The sequence below is a fragment of the Mustela erminea genome, chromosome 16 (assembly GCF_009829155.1).
Source record: "Mustela erminea isolate mMusErm1 chromosome 16, mMusErm1.Pri, whole genome shotgun sequence".
Classification (NCBI taxonomy): Eukaryota; Metazoa; Chordata; class Mammalia; order Carnivora; family Mustelidae; genus Mustela; species Mustela erminea.
This window is the reverse complement of record NC_045629.1, coordinates 78352515-78367366: the sequence shown is the minus strand read 5'-3', so window position 1 is coordinate 78367366 and position 14852 is coordinate 78352515. Positions and strand designations below refer to the sequence as shown.

At 50.8% G+C, this 14852-nt stretch overlaps 1 protein-coding gene and 1 long non-coding RNA gene across 6 annotated transcripts in view; both read right to left on the bottom strand.

Annotated features, from left to right (window-relative positions):
• The window catches only part of KHDRBS3 (KH RNA binding domain containing, signal transduction associated 3), a 185740-nt gene extending 180249 nt beyond the window's left edge, over positions 1–5491 (bottom strand). For 2 of the 5 annotated variants that reach the window (XR_004279580.1, XM_032316159.1), the window contains exon 1: positions 4980–5489. Coding sequence is in view for 3 of the 5 variants with exons in the window: in XM_032316159.1 (XP_032172050.1) it covers positions 4980–5067 (88 nt within the window). In the remaining 2 variants the exon portion in view is untranslated. Of the gene's footprint in view, positions 1–3936; positions 3962–4859; positions 4883–4979 lie in introns of those variants that run through there. The other 3 variants (XM_032316160.1, XM_032316162.1, XM_032316161.1) reach the window with 3 other exon arrangements.
• Positions 5492–5651: 160 nt separating this feature from the next.
• On the bottom strand, positions 5652–11868 carry LOC116575469. The gene is made up of 6 exons (XR_004279794.1): positions 11515–11868; positions 10926–11108; positions 9157–9252; positions 7945–8008; positions 7442–7487; positions 5652–6203 (listed from the first exon to the last, which is right to left on the bottom strand). It is a non-coding gene; the product is annotated as an uncharacterized LOC116575469 (long non-coding RNA).
• Between the last annotated feature and the right edge of the window lie 2984 nt (positions 11869–14852).

Here is a 14852-nt window from a genome sequence, read left to right as displayed (position 1 = left end):
CCTCTGTGAAAACTGCAACACAACACTGAAAGAAGGCAAGAGTGGAGAGATCTCAGAGCTCCATGAGGTGCTCAAGACCAAGCCATGGAAGCCCAGGCCAGCCACCCAGAAGCTGACGCTCTCCCACGGAAGACACGTCCTAATAACATGGCGCAAGGTCGGCCACACCAGAGATGTAAGCACCAGCTGCTCTGGGAAGAAATGGGCCACCTAAATCCATTCGGGGGGAAGGATATGATCACAGGAGATCCCTTAGAGCACAAATTCCAAGGGAAGCTATAAAAAGGGATGGCATGTAACCTGGCTTTCGATCGCAGCCCAGCCACGAAGGGACCCTCTCCCTCTGTGGGCCAGTGTGGTTCAGGAAAGAACAAAGCTCGTTCCTTCACTGGGACATTTTGCAATGTCCTGGGTAACTCACTTTAGTTGTTGGAGTCTCAATTTCTACAACTGAAAAACTGGGCTAGTAACCTCTACACTTCTGAGCGGTTACAGTATCCACATTACAGACATGACCCAGCACAGAGAAAAACCCCAAATACATCCCTAGGCTGACTGAGTTAAACCATCTAGTCACTTGGCACTTCAAAAGGACAGCTGAAGGACAGTTGAAGACTTTCCTTAAGAAAGAAGAGGACATCTCCACGCTGGACACTCACTCTCGGATTCACACACACGCGGGCACACTCCTTTCTCAGGAGCAGAGTCTCCCTTGTTCCTCCCTCGCCCCCTCCACGCTCGGCCCAGGCCCTGGCCTGGCAGCTTCTCCAGCAACACGCCACTAATGCCCAGATACCGAAACACTATCACACGCCAACCCCCGGATCACTTCATAGCACGCGCCACAAAACTCAGAAACAGCATCCCCTCCATTTTCTAACAAAAAAATGATTAAAAACTCTGAAAACCCTAAGAAAAACAATTGAAAACTAAAAAAACCACAGCCTCTTTTGGATGAAACAGAGAATCACACACTACATCTAAATATAATTCTGCAATTTCCATTCTCCTTTGTCTCTTGACTCCACACATCTGACAAGAGTCAAGCAAATCACAAACATTTTCCAAAAGGGGTCACCAAAAAGGAAACATTAGCCATCAGGTTTTGTTGAACAAAGAGACATGGCACATCAGGCTAGTAACGATCCTCCCCTTACACACTTTTGCCCTCACACACATCCTGAATAACGCGAAGAGTACTGATTCTAGAGAAACTGATGTAAGATGAAAAATTATTATTTTGAAATACCAACAGATAACTTTATCAATCTGGACACAAACAGACCAGCTTAATCTTGAATCCTCTGCTGCACTTCCCCTGTAACCAACCACTAAATATAACCTGGCAGTGAATCAGCCACCAATCCATATATTATATCAGATAATTAAAAATACGAGGTTATGTAATCTTATTTAATGGTTACTTGGCTTGGACTGAAAACCATCCAAAGGAGTACCAGAGAGCTGGATTAAATTATAATGCATAAGACATTACTAAAGACGTTTTTTTTGAAAGAGTCAGCACATCCCCTCCTAGCAAATACAATACAAAACATGGGACGCTACTTTCATCTCCAATTAACCTCCTTGGCAAGAACCAGCAATGTCAATTCTCTACAGGCATGGAAGTGGGGGAAGGGGGGTGATACCAAAACCTATCTTCTTTGATTCAGTTTTAACATCCAGTAAACATTAACCATTACATTTGGTAGAAAAATAAAAGTACTGAGTATTTAGGGGGGTGGGGGAAGGGAAGCAGTTAGCCTGAGAAAATAAAAAGAAAGTCAGCAACTAATGCCCATCATGAAACACAAGCCTGGAAAATGTCTAAGAGCTAGACTATATTAGCTTGGGAGCACACATCCTGATGTCATCTCAGCTCAAGTTCTTACTTAAAGATTAGTAGAAAAAAAAATAATTCAGCTAGGAGATTGATCAATGTTTACAACTACTGATTTTTTTTTTTAAAAAAATGGCAACATCTCATTTATAAACTGTTTCATTATCATAATGTGTTGATTACAAAAGTAATAAACTGGTCACAGGAGGGCTTTAATGCAAAAGTGCCTCTTGGCAGGAGCATTAAAATCCTGTAGGATAAATCTGCTAGCAATGTCTGTTTTTTTAAAAAGACCACTAGATAAGTACACAATGAAACTTTTTTAGAAAATCAAGATAAGTCAACCAGAAGCAAGCATATTAATGATATTGATTTCTGCAGGGTTTTAAATAAGTATGTGTGAAGTAGTTTATTCTGTCTTTGCAGGAAGACCTAAGTAGCAGAACAATGGCTTTAAGAGACAGAAGACCTGAGTTCAAATTATATCTCCGTTGCCCACAAGCTTGCATAACTGGGTTCCTCAGGTGCCTCCCCAGAAAAATGGAGATACCAGTGTCGACCTCACCACGGTGCAAGCGTGATAGAGGAACTAGACATCATGTACCCTGAAGAGACTTGGAAACTTGAACACACTCCATGCAAACATGAGGTATCGCGTTCACTGCTGACCATCGTCACTGCACAAGTTACTGTCAGAACACTAACACCAGTATAGAGATTCAGAATAAACTCTGAAAAAAATAGTTTCTTTTCAAGGCAAAGAGTAAAAAATATTGTTAAATGAGAATAAAAATACTTTTCGTAGCCAATAACAAGATGCTTATCAGATTCAAAATCAAAGTTTTCTAATAACCATTCAGATTCAGATTTAAGATACTATTTAGAAATGCACTAGGAGTTACATAATTAAGCATGATTAATATTTTAAATGATAGGGCTTTGCTTTCTGGATATCAGCTTATGATTTAAGGGGAAAACATGCTTGTCTGAAGTAATCTAAACAGTAACAAGAGCATCTCGGTATCACCTTTTCCTTCTTTCACATAACTGTTCAATGTGAAAAAATGTACTTCTTACCCAAATTACACTTTTTATGGGAAAAGTAAGGTAATCAGATTCAGCATCTAAAAAAATACTAAATGGCAACATTGTCCAATATCTGTTTCAAGTAACTAGAGACCATCAACACTAGTAGAAACAGAAACCGAAATAATTTTGAATGCATTAGCAACACAGTACTATAACAACATGGCACAGAGAAAAAGAAATTCTAACTTTCAAAATAACTCATTACACTTTTGTTAAGCTGTTTCCTTAACTGAGTGTAACATAACTTTGTCAACTTCTTTATTAAAAAAAAAAAAAATGCACTGGATTTCACAATCTAGAATATTTCTAAAGCCATTGATCTCAGACAACATACAAAGAAATTTCTTTCATAGAAATGACGGCCCAGCAGGCAACAAAAGATATATGTAAATCATAAAGAGCAAGGAGTAGAAACCTAAGTGCAGAACCGTTCAGAAGAGCATGGGAATAAAGCTGAAAATTCTTTCTCTCTAATTTAAGAATCTAAGCCCATTACTTTTTCACAAGCCCACCTTATTAAAGAAATAAAAATAAGTCTGCAAATATAATAAAATGGGAAAGCTCTGGAAACCAATTTCTGTTCAACAATTCAAACGGCATGCATGCTTAAATTCTTGGAGACACTGAGTCTCTCCCCTACCACCATCAGTCGACAACACACCCTACTCCGAAGAACTGGTTGAAAGAGGCAAATGCTGGAGATTGCTGTTTTAAAATATAGACATCTATATACAAATAGAATATGTCTGCCTCATCCTTCACTTCCAACAATAAAAGAACCAGGGACAGCATTAAGATCAGCAGACCCGATTTAACTTGGGGACCACAAACTGCCACTTCACGGAGTGATTCATGCAAAGGGTAACAGATCTGACCAGATACTATTTCTGCCATCACCCAGAGAAAAAAGAACACCAGTGGCCCCCAAACCCATCTTTATCCAAAACATGGATTAACAGACACAGAAGGAATTGAGGACTGTGCCTGGGAAGGCAGGCTTGATTTACCTTCCATCCCAGATTACTCAAGAAGCTGGAGGAAGAACAAGCCAGGAAATACTGTCCTAGGTAGGCACGTCTCCATATGTCCCTGTATCCCGGTGCCCTGTACTTCCCAGGGCTGTTCACACCCTGAACTGGCTGAGCAGTGCTGAAAGGCAGAGGCAGCAAAAGACTCCTTGCCCACTCTTCCCCACCCCTAGCCAGCCCCCAGCGAGGGTGACCCACCCAGAGCTTCCCAAAGAGAAGACAGGCAAGCCAAGAAGGGCGCAACTGCGTGGGCCTCTTCTCCCCTACCAACCCCTCCAAGGCCAGCTTGCAATCCTTGGCTGGAGCTGCCCCCACCCCCTCCCAGGAAGGCGGACCACGCTGCCAGGGTGGCTACAGCCTCGGCATGGGAGAAAAAGACGGGTAGGAGAGGAACTGGGCTCTGCCACTAAGACCGCCAGGTCCCTCTCCTCTGAAACGCGCAGGGTCTGACCCCAAACCTCCCCTAAGGTCCTCAAACTTCACTAACAATCCAAGCACCTGTTCCCTTCACCTCGTGTGCATTTCATCCCCTCGCGTCCTTCCATTTTGCTCCAGCTTTTTCTGCAGTTCCCGGGACAAACCAAACACACGAGGATCCTCGAGTCCCTCACAAACTACCCTCCGATAAGATCATTTAACCCCCACCCCGCCACAGCCCCCAGATGTTCAACGTCCCCTACCCATAAGTTTCCCTCGGGTATCTTCGAGTCCCCAAAGATCTTCAAGTCTCAGCCGAACGCCCCAACCTTCTGCCCCCGCCAAGCCTCCCAAAGGCACATCTCCCTTCCCCCCCAGGTATCCCACGTTCTCCCAGGTCCCCACCCAAATGCCCCCAGATTACTACCTGGGTCCCCTCCCGCCTCCCCAGGTCTGTTTCTAGCCAACCCCACAGGTTCGCCTACCCAGAGCCCGGCATTTCTACCCGCTCCGGACCCTCCCCAGTCTCCGCGCCCCCGGCCACCACTCCCCCGGTCCCAACGGCCGAGGGCGACAGTTAACGGCCGGCCAGCGTGCGCCCTCACCTTGGTTCACCAGCCGCAGAGCGTGCGTGAAGGAGGGGTCCAGGGAGTCCTTCTCCGCCATCAGCTCCGGCAGGTACTTCTCCTCCATGCTCGCTGGCCGCCGGGCCCGGGACGCCGACGCGCGGCAGGCGAGCAGCGGCGGCCCCGCAACCCCCGACCCCGCCCGCGCCCCAGCGGCGCGCAACCCGGGCCAGGCGCCGCGGCCGGGGCGCGGCGGAGCCAAGCCCGGAGGTCGGCCCGGCGGAGGCGGCACGGGGCGAGTGTCGGCCGCGCAGCTCCGGTCCCCGGGGGTGGCCGCCGACTGCCCCGGGCTGGCGGCCGCTGTTCCGGGACGCGGCCCCCGCAGCTCCGCGGCGGGTCGAGCAGGAGCGGGCGCGGGCCGGCGCGCTCAGGAGGACCCTCGGGCCGGGCCGGCGGCGAGCTCGGCGAGCCTGAGGCAGTCCCGGGCGAGCCCCGCCAGCCGGCACCGGCGCCCAGCTCAGCCGCGACCCGCACGCCGCGCGCCGCCCCGCGCTCTCCGAGCCGCCGCGCGGAGCGCCCGGCCCGCCGCCCCGCCCGCCGCGCCTGCGCCTGCGCGCCGCTCCCGTGCCCCCCCCCCCCCGCCGCTCCCGCGCCCCCCGCCCCGCCCCCGCCGCCCGCCCCGCCCCACCCCGCCCCGCCCGCCGCCTCGGGGGACCGCCCCCAGCCGCGCCGCCGTCCTCGGGGAAGGGCGTCCCGGCGCCTCCGGCCCGCGGGGCGCTCTGCTCCAGCTCCGGGGGCGCGGGGGAGTCCTGCTGTAGGGTCACGGCGCTGGCAGACGCAGAGGCCGGGAAACTGAGGCCCGGAGAGGTCGGGCGGCTCGCCCAAGGTCACCGGGCGAGCGTTCCCGGGAGGGGAGACAGAGGCCTGGCCGGGAGAGCGGTCAGGGCGGGGAGTCCGGGCCGGGAGAGCGGTCAGGGCGGGGAGTCCGGGATCGCCCTGGCGTGCTCTGGGGAGCGGCAACCGGGCGAGCCGCCCGCTCTTTATAAGGCTCTCAGGACTTCCCTAACTTATTTCGCTTTGCTGTCCCCTCTTTGCAATGAAATAAGGCGGGCGCGCCGTCCTTTGTTGACGCCTGGGCTCTCGGTGCCTAACGAGGGACCCCAGGTACCGATGTCGGTTACATAAAAGCGCGCGCCCTTCAGGGCGCCTTCGTCATCCCGACTTGCCACCGGCGAGTGTCTCTTCTCCCAGAAAGAGCTGTGACTGGAGGAGGAAGAGGGAGCCTTGCACGAGCCTGTCCCCTCATGGGGAGAGTCCCCTGGACACACGTGGATGCTGATGTCCTAGGTCCCCTTCTGTCCCCTTCCCCAACAAGCCCTCCCCTCAGGACGTTTTCAGGTTTCCTCAGCATGTGGAGTAAAATGTCCCTGAGCAAGCCAAAGACTCCTGAGTCTGTCCTACGTTTCCCCTGCCAAACCCCATCCCCAAGTCCTGGCCTCGATGTCACCTTCCCTGAACAGCTTTCCAAGACTTCCTCTGCAAAGCAGTCCAGGCACCATCCCCTCCTCCCCTCCCTCCACCCGCGCTGGCCAGCCCTGGCTCACAGCTGTAATTCTGTTTCCAGAAGACCCTGAGCATCTCAGGGGCAGAGCTAGAATTTTGTTTTGCAGCATCTGGTGCCTTTGGGACAGGTGTGGGGGCACCAGAAATGTTTGTTGAAGGAAGAGACCAGTGGGATGCGGATCCTGTGGCCAGCTGCCTGGGGCAGGTCTTCCTCCCAGGCTCATGAAGGCCTCCACAGCCAGAGATGCTGAGAGTGGAAATCAAGGATCGCTAAGCTGCTCTGAGTCGCAGCCCCCAAGCACCCACTCATGCATAAACAACCCATCCCCTTTTCCACCCCTAGACTGCAGTGGCTCCCAGCAGAAGCGTCCTTTCAGAGTTTCCAGAAGGAATGTTCACGTCTCTCTTTGTTCTGAACTCTCAAGAAGCAGTCAAAGGGTGGGTTAATCGTGTAGCCTCTGCGGCCCCCAGAGCCTGAATTGCCATTTTGACTCTCCTGCTCCTGTGACCTACCAGTGCCTCAGTCTCCTCGTCTGGAAAGGAGAGATGAGAATCCAGATACAGATACAGATACAAATGTGGACCACATCTCCAAAACCAAGGTTAAGCGAGCAGCCCTCGGGGGCACTGGGAAGGATACGTGAGGCTATGTTTTCTCTTAGAGCTTTGGAAAGGAATGCACGTACCTCCGGCTTCTGTTCCTGCGTCACAGGACCTACATGCTAGGGTGTGTGCCCCTGATGGCCACACTTAAAGGGTGGAAGGGAGAAGGGGTGTTCTGGGATGTCGGTGAGCCCCAGGGGAGGAGAATGGGGACCAGATACTGGACGCTCAGCAGCCCCCTCATCACTTGGTCTTACAGCCTCCTTTCCATTCAGGCTCTCTGCCCAGGTAACTGCCCACACTTTGAGTAATTGCTGTTTTCATTAAGCACTTACTAAGGGCCAGGCTCTTTCATTCACTATTTCCAGTTTTCCCAACGACCTGTAGGGAAGATACTATTTATCACCACTTATAAATAAGGAAACTGAGGTTCAGAGCAGTTCCATACTTTTGCTTAAGTCCCATGGCTCTCAGTCAGGGATCCTAGACTCATAGACCCTCAGGTCTCCTCCCCCCTTCCCTGTTCTTCCCTCCCAGGTGTCCGTTCCTGACAGCTGGGAACGGCTCCAGCCCTCCTGCACTGGCGAGGCCGGCAGACACGTCCCCCTGGCAGCTGGGGAGGAGGGCTGTACACCAGGAAGCTGACAGCAAAGGCGCTGAATCTTCCACTCTGGACCCTCCTTCTCTCCGAACCTTCCAAGAGGGCAGGTGCCTAGCACCGTGAGTACCCACATGGGGTCCTCCAGGGAGGAAGGAGACGAATGTCTCTGTGAGATGCTCAGGAAATTGTCCCCACCCACCAAGCTGGTCGACTGCTGGCTGTGGGGCCCCCACGCACCTCTCCACAGACTCTGTGGGTCTTCGTGAGATGGCCACTCCACAGGGCACTCGTCGTCAGATCCCTGAGATGATGAGAAAATCTGGTGTTAGGAACAGTTCCGATTACTTCGCAAGCCATTGCCGCTGGTACTCAAACTCAGGTCTTCTGACCTTCAGACCAGAGATCTCTGCAGGCACCTGCCAGTATTTCCTGAGCACATGCCAAGGGCAGGGTCTGCTTTGGGTACAAGGGACCATCCGTGAACCAAACGGACTTCCACAGAGCCGCTTCAGGCAGGGCCACAGGGGCCACTTGTCCCATCTGCATATTTTGCATCTGGCCTGGAGAGGACGCCCTGGGCTCCAGTAAGAGGCTTTTCTCCCACCGCTGGTGTCTCAGGGGTTCACCTCCCAGCCCCAGAGACAGAGGGGCTCTTCTACAGCCAGCCTTATCAAGTGTCGCCATTCCCATGCCATCTCGGGAGCAGCCCCGCCACTTGAGCCAACGGGCACCACGGCTGTCAGAATCCCCCCGAGCCCCCACCTACGGCCCCCATGTGTCGGAGCGGACAAGTACTGGCCAGCCTCTCAAACATCGCCACGGCAACCGCGTGCCTCAGACAATACACAAAAGCGGGCGGCGTGTTTCGGAGCGAGTTGTCATGTTTGCTACCAGATTGCCGTTCACACCCTAAGCGTCCTATTCCTTCCGTTTAGGAAGGGTGAGCACTATCCCAGATCTCCCAAGACCCTGCAGTGCGGTGGGGGGTGAAGTTGAGAACTGGACCAGGAGCTCGAGGCCTCGGGGTGACCCCTGGCTCTCCTGCTCTCTAACTGTGTGATCTTGAGTCAGAGACTCAGTGTCTCTGGGCACTGAGAGAGCAATCTGTGTCTTCCAGGATGGTGGCAAAGCAGATTCCTAAGGCTCATCATGGGCACTAAGTGACCGTGCTGAAGGCTTTTGATTTTCCCTCCTCCCTCCTACCCCACAAGCATCGTCCCCGCTCCTGTGCACCCGGGCCACATGGCACTGGCGTCCGGGTATCTGCGGACCCCTCTGCCTGCACAGCCCGAGCACCTGGCTGGGCGGTCAGTTTGCCGCAAGCAAGCCCTTGACACCCGTTCAAGTCCATTCTTCTGAAACGCGGCCTCTGACAGCAGCACTTCCCAGCTACCTGAGACAAACGAGTTTGTCATGTAAGACAAGCACCAAAAGATGGCACAGCCTTACCTAGAAATCACTCATTTACGTGTCAGGAAGAAAGGCACCAGGCACGGGCGCTCTGATCCCCGGCTTTAGACAGCGACAGGAAATGCACGTTCAAACCTTGAGTAGATTAAAAAGTCATAACACGTGAAGGGGAGGACACGGAGGAACTCCTCAAAGTCCGGAGCCTTCCAAAGCTCAACGCCCAGCCATCAGCCCCGAAGGGCCTCACTGAGGACCTGTTTGCTCAATCAACCTCCCCAGCCTCCGGCGCTCAGTGTGCAGAGACACGGCGGGAAGGGGCCGCAGTGGGCAGCTCGCTCACGAGTTACTCTCTTTTAGAGGTGAGGAAACTGTTGCCCCGAACATTTAAGTGATCGAAGGCAGGAAGTGGAGAACTGCACACACACATGCACACACGCGCGCATGCACAAATGCACACGCGCGTGCACACACGCACACAAACACAAGCGCGCACGCACACACACATGCACACACACGCGCATGCACAAACGCACACGCACGTGCACACACACTCACACACACATGAACACAAGCGCGCACGCACGCACACACATGCACACACGCGCACGCACACACATGCACGTGTGCGCGCGTGCACACACACACACATGCACACAGTCGCGCGGGCACACACATGCACGCGCGCTCACACACACACTTGCGCACGCGCGCGCACACACACACACTCCACCCGCGTCTAACGACAGGTGGAGTGGGACCTTTCAGCTCAGGCACTCACATACTGAAGACGCCTGTTTGTCTCTATATTCATGTTCCCGAAAGTCCAGTCCCTCCCCTCGGTGTTCGGTAGACTGAAACCCCGGGCCCTCCAGCAGACTCCTCGGTCCACAGGGAGGGAGCCCTGGCCGGTTCTCAGAGCCTCCGAGAACCACAGTATTGCGCACACGCCCCCCCGTGGCCAAACGTGGAAGGACACACCCTCGCAAGTTCCTGCTGAGTCAGGTGGATCTCCGCTTGGATTGGGGCTTGGAAGCCGCCAAAAGGGAATCACAAGTAGGATTTAACTCCTTCCCAGGAGAGAGGAGAGTGAAGCATCTTCTTCGGTGAAAGACTGAAACATGGAAGGTAAAGAAAAAGAGGAGAAGGAAGGGGAAATAGGAGGGAGGGAGAAGAACTCAGGAGCAGAAGGAAGAGAAAAGAAGAACACAGAGTAGGAGGTGAGCGCGAGGCCAAGGAAGGTCACGGGAGGGATGTTTCTCTATGCTGAGCCTCTATCTGTTTCAAGGATAAGTGCGCGAGGTAACGGAGAATAACAAGAATTGCCGTGTCCAGGGTCGGCGTGTCACGACCAGTCAGGTGTGTACGGATGAGCAGGTCACCCCTTGACTGACCCCGTCTCTGTCTGGCTCAGCAATCTTTCCAAAACCCCACTCTTTCTCTGTCTCTGTCTCTGAGGTTGTAAAGGAGTCGCTACCAGTTGTTGTTCTCATCCTCTTTTATTGAGATCTGATGAGAACAATAAAGATTTGCAGAGAAAACCCCGAAAAGTGCTCTGAGCTCCCAGGTATAACCATCGTAGAAGTGTGTTTTATTATTTCCCTCTGTGCAGCCGCAGCCTTCTGTCCCCTGCTTCCGGGACTAAAAGGGGATATGTGATGTTGGACTGCCAGCGCACTTGCTATATTTCAACAACACATCAAATTATCACAACCTCTGGTGCTTTGTAAGGTGCTGTGATTTGAAAGTTGTTGTTGAAATATAACTTATTATTGCCACAGTAGTAAAAAGATCCACGTCCATCTCCTAACCCACTCTTGCTTGTCGACGTGCATAGAGCTGTCCACAAAACAATTCCAGCCACATTATCCAGACACTTTACAACAAACCTGCGCATGTCTGAGTTCGGCACAATGCTCATACAAAGCATTTCGGGAAGTGTCAGGTTCGTGTCCAATCAGCCCTCAAGGGAGTGATGACATTTGGAGAGTCTCCTGCAAAGCAAACACATCCAGGTCACATTAAAAAAAAAAAAAAAAAAAAAAAATGCCAGTGGTTGCTTGCGCTTTTCTGTTGTTAAAAAATGAGGAGCTAATCTTAACAAAAATGGCTGTGGAGGAAGAAGGGACATGAAGTCAAGGTTCTGTACTCACACCCACTGAATTGCATGAGAAAACATTTCAGAACAGGAGTGGACTGTTGTCAGTAACCATGGGCTTCCCAGGTGTCCCTATGGACTTCATGCGTTGGGTTCTGTATCACCTGGCACTAGCTTCCCCATGCACAGCCTTCATCACTACCCTGTATGGATATATAATGGTAGGATACACACCTCGAAATCCTTTGCTTGCTGTTATGGGTGAGGGCGGGGAGGGGGGGTAGGATACCCGATACACTCACGCAATCTTGATTCACTTGATCCAGCCTGGAATGGCAGCTGGTACGTGGGGTATGTGTGCGAAGTTCCAGCTTCCTCTGGTGAATCGTAGCTGCAGAATGAATTCTCTCTCGCTGGTAGCAGCCTTGCAAAGCTACGGCAGCTGGACTGCACCAACCACGGTAATCCGGGCACAGTTCTACACAGTAGGTTACCCTTGAGCACAGAATGGCTGCAGCCACCAACTGAGGATCCAAACCCAGCCACCGGTCTACCCACAACCAAAAGAGAGCTTTGTGTGAAGCAGCCTCTTCTGGCCTCAGCCTGCCCACTTGCGGAAGGAAGACAAGATCATTCCCACAAGCAGGTCCTTCCAGATCTCCGTGAGTAAATGGATGTAAAGTGCTCCACACAGAGTCTGACACCCAGCAAGCCCCGCATGGCGAGCGTATATGTAAAATACCCAGAAATATAATGGGAGCCACAGGTGCAATTTTAAGATTTCTAGCAGCCACATTAACAAGGTGGAAGAAATATGCCTCAGTGATTCAGTCGGTTAAAGGTCTGCCTTCCGCTCAGGTCATGATCCCGGGGTCTGGGGATCCAGCCTCGCATCAAGCTCCCTGCTCAGTGGGGAGTCTGTTTCTCCCTCTCCCTCATACTCTCTTTTGTTATCTCTCTCTTGATCCCAAATAAATAAAATCTTAAAAAAAAAAAAAAGGTGAAAAGGGACAGGTAAAGCTCATTTTAATGACATAGTTTCTTTAACCCCCTATATCCAGAATAATTTTTCAGCATGTAATCAATACTTTTATAATATTGAGATATTTTATGATCTTTTTTCCTGTTAAATTTTTGGTGAAATCCGGTGTGTACTCTGCACCTATAGCCCTTCTCAATCCCGGTGAAAATGGTTACAATAAAGTGCTGTCCTATCAATACCATGAAGATAAACTTTCTTTAAGATTTATTTGACGCCGGGCGCCTGGGTGGCTCAGTGGGTTAAAGCCTCTGCCTTCGGCTCAGGTCATGATCCCAGGGTCCTGGGATCGAGCCCCGCATCGGGCTGTCTGCTTCCTCCTCTCTCTGTCTCTGCCTGCCTCTCTGCCTGCTTGTGATCTCTGTCTGTCAAGTAAAAAAATAAAAAAAAAAAAAAGATTTATTTGACGGAGAGAGAAGCCTGACATAGGACTCAATCCCATGACCCTGGGATCATGACCTGAGCTGAAGGCAGAAGCTTAACCCACTGAGCTCCTATAAAGATGCATTTAATGGAAGAATATCATACACTGCTCCCATTTTAAAATTCAAATTCATTTAAAACTTAATACCATTAGCTCCAGTTCTTCACAAATAACTAGCCCCAAATCAAGCGCTCATTAGCCACATGTGACTAGTGGCTGTGGTATTAGGCAGTACAGATCAGAAGAAGAGGTTCGAGGTCACAAAATAGAAACCCCAGCTGTCAGCACTCAGCCAAATAAGACATGTCCCGGTCTCACCCCACGTGGAGTCCAAAACCGGCTACAAAATGTGCAGCGAGAGGTCAGCAGTGTGCCAAGCTCCTTCAGTCTTTCTGCCTCACCCACGTTAGGGTGTCACAGTGGGATGTCTCCACCCTTCCCTGGGTGTCCGACCACATTCCAGGGCGGAAAATGTGGGGAGGGGGAGGGCTGCCAGGAAAATGATCTTTACCTGTTGAGTCTGCTCTGCTGTTAAGTTTTATGAGAAGCCCCACGAAGTGGTTCTTGCTTAAGTATCTATAGCCAGAACCGTAACACACACAGCCAACCTTACTTGCCCAGGACAGAGCTGGTAAATACAGACTTTTACCTGGACATGTGGATACCCCCACAGAAGTGGAGTTCCCCCGGAAGAAATAGGAACCAACGGACATTTGGTGGCCCCTGTCAAAGGTGACACCGCAGTTATCATTACTGATACTGCCAACCTTCACCAAGAATCCTTAAAGGAATAAAATAATAGGAGAGGGGAGGAATGTCTCTTCCTTTACCCTGTTTGAGCAGATACTGTAGAAGCAAATGTTCTGAGCATCTGAGCGTGAATGAAGGATGTGACAGGGCTCATGAGGGGTGGGTCCCCATCCTCAGGAAAAGGAAGGGTAGCACAGAGCCTCTGTCCCTTGTTTCTGCCAAAAAAAAAAAACCTAGTTCAAACACAGGGCTGCTTGTACAGCAGTGAAGATCATGGTCTACACAGCCAGCTTCTCTCTAGCTGTGTGACCTTGAGCTCCTTGATGTCTCTGTGTTTTCTCACTCCCCCTGAGGAAGGGGATGACAGGGGCACCGACCTCATCTGATTATTATGAGAATGAAGTTAGCTAACATTTGAATGTGCTTAAAACAGGGCCAGGCACATAATACGTGCTTTATAAACGTTGCTTAAATAGAAAAATCTCAGCTCCGTAAACATATTTTGGCTCATTGATTTCCTCAGAGTTCGGTACTGGTCTGAGATACTGTTCTCGCTCCGCGGCTGAATGCAAAGCAAAATTCTGTCTGTCTGTCCAGGAATAAAAGACAGAAAATGATGAAGTCAGCAAAGTCGAGAGATCTGTTCACCGACACAAGTCCCCGAGATGCACTGTTTGGCATTCTATAGCCTGAAAAGGCTTTGATCCTTTTTGTCTTACGGACAAAACAAAACTCTCCCAAAACTTCAAGACCATGAACGAAGGCTTAGCCGACCGGAAGTGAAGTCCTACCTCTTCCCTGCCCAGCTTGAATGTGTGACTTGGCCAAGATGCGCTGCCTTTCTCTGAGCCTTCCTTGTCTCGTCTGCGAAATGGGGCTCTTAACTCCAGCGTCAAACATTCCTCCAGACAACACAACACTTTCTCAGTGAATGCAAGTTGTCTCCTCCCCTCTTTTGTCTTTGAAAATCTGTAAGGCAGGAGGAAGTTTGGAAGAGATCTCTTGACAGACTGAATTTCACAGACAGGCTCAGTGACTTAAACATTAACAAGTTTGGAGCCACGTGTATGTCAGGGTTTGTTTGTTTAATTAAGTCACGTTCAAGGGATGCATCTTGCTTGTGCGGATCAGAAGGCTCCGCGCTTTTGCTCTGAGTGTTTTGCTTTGGGCTCATACCTCAGAGGCATAGTGGGAAGAGCCCAGACTTTGGAGCTCAACCTGTCAACTCCTTTAACTAGGGACTTTTCTTTTTTTTTTTTCCTTTTTAACATTAAAGGGGCTTTTCACTTCTGAAAAATCAAGACCATTTAACTTCTCTAAGCCTCAGTTTCCTTAATCTAAGTATCTACCTCACAAAATATTGAGGTTGATTAACTAATATTGTGTTTATAAATTACCCAGCACATAAATTGGGGGCTTGGTAAGCG